At 38.2% G+C, this 6,333-nt stretch overlaps 1 protein-coding gene across 1 annotated transcript; it reads right to left on the bottom strand.

Moving 5' to 3' along the window:
* Nucleotides 1-6: 6 nt before the first annotated feature.
* Nucleotides 7-5,682, bottom strand: LOC108376610 (synaptic vesicle glycoprotein 2A-like; the record flags this gene model as incomplete). The annotated part of the gene is made up of 4 exons (XM_017632835.1): nucleotides 5,640-5,682; nucleotides 2,609-3,121; nucleotides 2,122-2,545; nucleotides 7-185 (listed from the first exon to the last, which is right to left on the bottom strand). Coding segments are annotated over exons 1-4 (1,159 nt in total), but the record flags the coding sequence as incomplete, so codon positions are not given.
* Between the last annotated feature and the right edge of the window lie 651 nt (nucleotides 5,683-6,333).

Below are 6,333 nucleotides of genomic sequence, written 5' to 3'. Positions count from 1 at the left end.
AAGCGAAAATGACGAAAACTAAAATAAAGATGACACCAACCATCATCAGCACTTGAAACATAAAATTATCGATTGAACCACTACAATCATTTGCATGGGCAATGGGTTCCATGCCGCCTATTATCTCACACACCTTGAGGCCTTGGCCGTTTTTAGCAATGAGTTCATTGAGTATTGTCGGAAACCTGAAATACAACAGAGAGAGAGAGAGAGAGACAGATTAATATCGAGCCGAAAAAACTGATCATAAGATTTAGAAGATGTTGGATGAATCTTGAAAGAGATAATTTTCCATTAAAGTGTGTATAACGTCGTTTAAAGTACAAAACCGCGTAACTGTCATTATTCTATCCAGAAATGCGAATGCTTTATAAAAAGGGGAACCGATTTTGAGTGTTTATCCACAACTTTACACAACTTTAAAGACATTGCAGAACAAAGTTTGTGTAGGAACACAATAATTTATAAATTAACATAATTTGAATATTTCTTTTTTTTGTGATCAAAAAGTAATCGATTTATCAATCATGCGATACATAAATGCAGAGTTTTTTGGGGAGTCAGTGCACATTTTCTTGAAGGCTTATACCCTATTTTTTTAATTCTTGTTGTCTTGCAACTTGATCAAAGGCATACAACTGAATATATAAGGGCCAATTTCATATAAAAATTTAAATGGCTCTTAAGTTTAATTTTGGATTGTTATTTAAATGGCATTTGACTTTCCTTTGGTTTCCTTTCTTCTTCTTTATTGGCGCTTTAACCGCCTAAGCGATTTTAGCTGAGTGCAAAACGGCGCCTCGGTCATTTCTCTTCTGTACCAACTGACGCCAATTGGAAATGCCAAGTGAAGCCAAGTCCTTCTCCGCCTAGTCTTTACAACGTAGACGAGGCCTTCCTCTTCCTCTGTTACCAGCAGCGCGACCCGCGATGAATACTTTCAGAGCAGGAGTATTTTTGTCCATAAGAATGACATGATCAGCCGCTGAATTCTAATTTGCTGTACTATGTCTATATCATTGCAAAGCTCATACAGCTCATCGTTAAATCTTCGCCTTGTAGCTTTATGGATCTTTGTTTGCTGGAACTTAGTCCTGCATATTACCATAATAGTCTCAGACCCCTATCAATCGATTCATCGTGGAAGCGTCGAAGATCCCTCCCACCTTGGCATTAAAATCGCCAAGCACGAATTTTATATCGTGTCGAGCAGCGCTCATAGAAGAAATCCTTGTCCTCGTCCTTATCTTCCGTCAGGGAGATGTTGAAGAATCTAGCTTTGATACGGTTTGTGGTTAGACGTTCGTCCACCAGGGTGAACTGGAGTACTCGGCGACGGAGCCTCTTCTCACACAGATTTAACAACGGATTTGCGCTACTTTCCGTGGCAACTTTAGTTGACATCGCAAGACGCCATATATTTGTCTCTTTCTTATCCATTACATTTCTTAGCTAGCCTTGGCGGCAGCCTTAGTTTTCCCGATGGCATCAACTGGCCTGATGGAGGCACCTTCCCTATTAAGGGACCGGAACTTTCACGAACATGTCTTGTCCTCATCCAAGACTCATTGAAGTTTTTCATTGCAACTGCTTTGGTATAGAACTAGCCACATAGGTCCCAAACCCAATGCAGAGGCTGGTGCAATTTTCGAGATCCGATTCGTCTATATAGAGTTCCACTTACTACAGAGAGCCACCCTTTTTGAAGACGCACCTTATTGGGATCAAACGCTACATATTTCAGTGGGTACTTCTATTGAGTACGCTGCTCAAAAGACTCCTCCGTTTCTGCCACGACCCAAGGCTTCACAAGGGTAGCAACGGTTCTTCGCGTTATCCAGGTTGCCCGAACGCGGTCGTAAGAGTAGGAATTGAGAATAGTAGGGGAATTGTAATTGCCTTCCCAGATACCCTACTATATCTCATGTGTATTAAACTAAAGAAGTGAGTTTATCAAGCACGTCTTCCTTTATAATGATATGGCACTCCGAGCGCCATTTTAAATTTGTGGTGTGCATCTTGATGTTGTAACTCCTAAGGAGATACCCATAGCACTCGGAGTTTTACCATTGCCGAGGTTCTAAACTGGTTAATATCAATTTCTGTTACACCGTCACTTACCACATGAACAGTCCCTCAGAGACTCCAAATGTCACAAACAAGGAGAAACATATATTAAGTGTTTGTAAGCAACGTTGCCTATAAAACAGTGGCATTGTTTGACTCCAAATCATTTTGAATGCATCACTGACACCATGAATGTTTGCCAAATCGGCACCACCAGTCTCTAAAAGAATACTTTTCACGGGAAAATTCTCTGGGTTGTCCCCGGTATTCTTTGAGTAAATGCTACGCAAAGTATTTAAAGCTCCATCATGATTTCCATGCACCAGCATATATTTCGGCGTCTCGGGCAGTGTACATAACCCAGCGAGCCCCGAGAAAGACAGTGTTGTATTAATGAGGAAGAAAAGTCGCCATGAGGTGAACCGCATGCCAAAAATTACACTATCGAATTGTAGGGGAAGAATGACAAGACCGACGGCTGAAAAATTAAAAAAAAAAATTAGCCAAAAATGTTCACTTTCACGTTCTTTCCACAACTCACCTGGCAAAATCACGAAGGCCAGCGGTAGAAAAATTGTCAATAGCGCCACGTAGCGTATGCGCGTTTTATTGCTGTGAAACTCACCGACCAAACTATAGACACACGCCTGACAGCCAGAGATGAAGAAACCGTTGAGGAAGCGAAATACGATTAGCATCCACAAGTTAACGGAAAAGGCTGCTATAATTGTTGTAGTGGCTGCCAATGTTAATGAATATTGCAACGTTCGCACGCGACCCGCTGTATCCGCCAGGAAGCCCACCATGTGTGAGCTGAGCATAATGCCGAAGAATCCCGCCGATGCGAGTAGACCCTGCTCGCCTTCTGACGCTTCCAGATCACATTTTACAAAGGGAATTATCATGCCCATGCACAAAGTCTCAGTCATGACAGCCAAAAAGCATAAACCGCTTATAAGCATCAGCATGTAGTGGAAGCGTCCGACACGCGTCAGTCCTAGGGCTTCGTCGAAACTGTGTGTGTACACCTGGGATGTGGCGTTCTTTTGTTCACCTGAAACGAGAAATGAAAATAGTATAGAAAAATTCAGCATTATTATATATCTGGAACGATAGGCAGCACGAACGATTCATCTGGAATGCTTTAAAAATTAGTCCGGTGACTTAATTCTATCCGATTTAAGTGTAACCGAGACAAACTAAATGTAATCGACGTAAATCAAGCCGAAGACGAACGATAGACTAAACAAATTGCAATCCGAGACGATATCGACACCTGAATGGAACATCGATCTGTCTCCGTAGCCAGTTCGAAAACGCCCTATCTCAGAAAACTTTTCAATAATGCCTTATCTCAGAATTTGATTGAAGAATGCCCTATCTCAGCAATTTTCAATACATTTTCAGCTGAGATAGGGCATTTTTGAACCGAGTTCTGAGATAGGGCGTTCTTCAACCAAGTTCTGAGACGGGGTGTATTTCAATAAAATTCTGCAATAGGGCGTTCTGGAAAAGTTTTCTGAGATAGGTCGATCACTTCTTTTCTTTTCTTTTTTGATGTATTTTAATATTTCAAACTAACGGAATGCTATGTAAAAAATTTCGTTCTCGCTTCCTTTCTTTGCGAATAGTTCAGAAAAGATTTGTTTCCGTTTCGTTCTCTGACAGAAAGTTCCTGATACTTTAGCTCCCAAATTTTTCTTCGAGAGACAGTTCTTTAGACTTTTGTTCCCGTTTTGTTCTCTTAGAAATGTCCCCGAAAGTATTTTTCGTTTTTTTTTGTCCTCTTTGGGAACGTAAGATAAATTACTTGCCAAATGTAGAAAAATACAGCTTGCAACAAATAGTGGATTTTCAAAAAAAAAGAAAGATCAGAGAAACCAAATCACTCCAAAATTGCTTTAATATATTACTAAAGTCACGCGAATCGCAGCGTTTAGCATGTTTTTATTTAAGTCATAAAACTAACCTGTAACATTTTATTATAAGAGTAGACAGGTGTTATAAAAGTGGATTTTGTGTTCTTAATTACTTATTTTATTTATTTAAATAAATGTCTCTTTTATAGATAATTAAACAATATCAGTTTTTTTTTACAATGAGTAGTAACTACCCCAAGTGCTATAAAGTAGTAGATAAAAAGATTTTATGACACAAGCAGCTAACCCATAGGAAATAGGAGCGCGTAATAATGCTTTAACAACACACTTCATCCGACGCTCCTTACAACTTCCATGCCGAATCACCATTACTTTAACAAAGGCGTGACCTCTAAATGGAGGTAGGAGTTTGGAATGTACATTTGGTCTGAGCCGCTTTACCAAGTAAGGTACGTAGAATGTAGAGTAGTCTCTCGGACGAGTTCGGCTCTCGGAAATAACTTCGGCGGCATGTTTTCTTGCAACTTACAATGCAGTGCGTCCTCGGAGGTTTTCATTTTGTCATTTACTAATAGATGTCTTTGCTCAAGATGATAATTTTGGTAGTAAAAGCTGACAGAAAACAATGGATTTCCTTGTAAGGTGCTTACTTCTTTTCCCAGTGGGTAGGTAATGAGTGTAATAAAGAACCTGAAGGAACATAAACACTTTGTTTTCACTAAAAATTTCCATATCGTCGGTTAAATTACATTACCACCTAAATGATATTTGCTCACCGGAAACTCCCAGCATCAAGCCTTGTCCATTCATGCCAAAATATCGATACTTAGTTACGAAAGGTAGAGATATTCAGGGAGAAAAGACAAAAGTTTTTCGAAATGTATTCGAAGTTTTTTTTCTAATTTCTTTCAGATAATTTTTGAAAAATATAGTTCAAACTACAACAAAAAACATAAAAATAAAATCTCTAAAGTTTTTGCAAAAATCAGGAAAATTCCATAAATTTGCATACCAATTTACAACAACTAATCAGAGTTTTTAGAAAAATTCTAGGTACGCAGTTTTATAGTCCATACAATTTTAATATAACAAAGTGCAAGTTTGAAGTTGCTAAAAAAATCGCATTGATTTTTGGCATTTTTTTTCATGCAGTTTTCCCATACAAAGTATGAACGACATTTTTTTTTGTGTGTGGAAAAAACCCATAATACCGTTATTTTTATATTTTTTGTTGTAGCATGAACTACATTTTTTAAAACCAAGTCGAAAAGAAATTAGAATGAAAAACTTTGCATATATTGCAAAAAAATTTCTGTAATTTTGTTCGGCACTTTAGGTATATGCAGGGCCGGTTTAACATCTGAAGGGACTCAAGGGCCGGAAGAAATATGGGGGCCCAGTAGCGAATATATACGTATACATAAACGGCTGTGATAGGAATGAAGTACAATAAATATGACACTTGGGCCTTACTGATTCCGTATCTTACATGCAGACTTACTGGTCGACAGACTGGGAAATAAACTTTTTGTTGAACCAAAGACAAATACACATTCCAGCGAGCGTTACCACTTTTTTGTTGGTTTTTTAAAGGTATACATATCAGGAGCTGTTGAGATGGCAATGTTTTAGTTTCGCTCCTAATGTGAAAATTTCCGTAATTTCACCAAACAAAAGTTTTTATTCACTCACCAAACTCATTTTCCAATTCCGCTATATACGCTGAGTTGTCCATTTTAATTGTTATGTTTTGAAGCTTTTATGAGAAAAATATATTTTTATTAATTATCAAAAATTTGTATAAATATTTTTTAATATCTGTCGAAATTCAGTTCACAAACACCGACAATCGAGTGAATCATAAACTCTATATCACAACTCAGCACATTTTAAATAACAATTAAGTGAGCTAAAATGAAATTACTGTCGTTGCATACACCAGCGAGATGCCCCAGATATTTGAACCGACTGAGTAGGGCACGTCAACTGAAAGCGTAAAACCCCTGACATTCCATTTTAATGCCCAAATTGAAGAGCTAGCTAGAGCAATGAAGTGACGACACTGCTTTCACACTACTTAAAACTTCTGTATAAGCATTTAATAACTACACACTTAAGTATGTATGTATACTTACATATGAAAATTTATCTTTCGAATTAACGGCAAACATAAGTACCTATGAAATAGAGTGGTGCACAAGGCGACTTACAGCTGGTTTCAAGTAATTCGAAAATTTAACAAAGCAATGTTGCATTTTGTTTTCAACCAAGAAAACTTGCTTAATCTTAAAGGCCGTCGAAAGACTGCTGGACCTCCTCATTTCGGATTAACTGAGACACGTAACCCCATTACCCAACACTCAGTTTGCGCATGTCAAAGGAAAAT

This window comes from Rhagoletis zephyria, unplaced genomic scaffold (assembly GCF_001687245.7).
Source record: "Rhagoletis zephyria isolate East Lansing unplaced genomic scaffold, Rhagoletis_zephyria_1.1 Rzeph_scaffold_10713, whole genome shotgun sequence".
Classification (NCBI taxonomy): domain Eukaryota; kingdom Metazoa; phylum Arthropoda; class Insecta; order Diptera; family Tephritidae; genus Rhagoletis; species Rhagoletis zephyria.
Note: the sequence above shows the minus strand (reverse complement) of the source record. Positions and strands in the feature narration are given on the sequence as shown.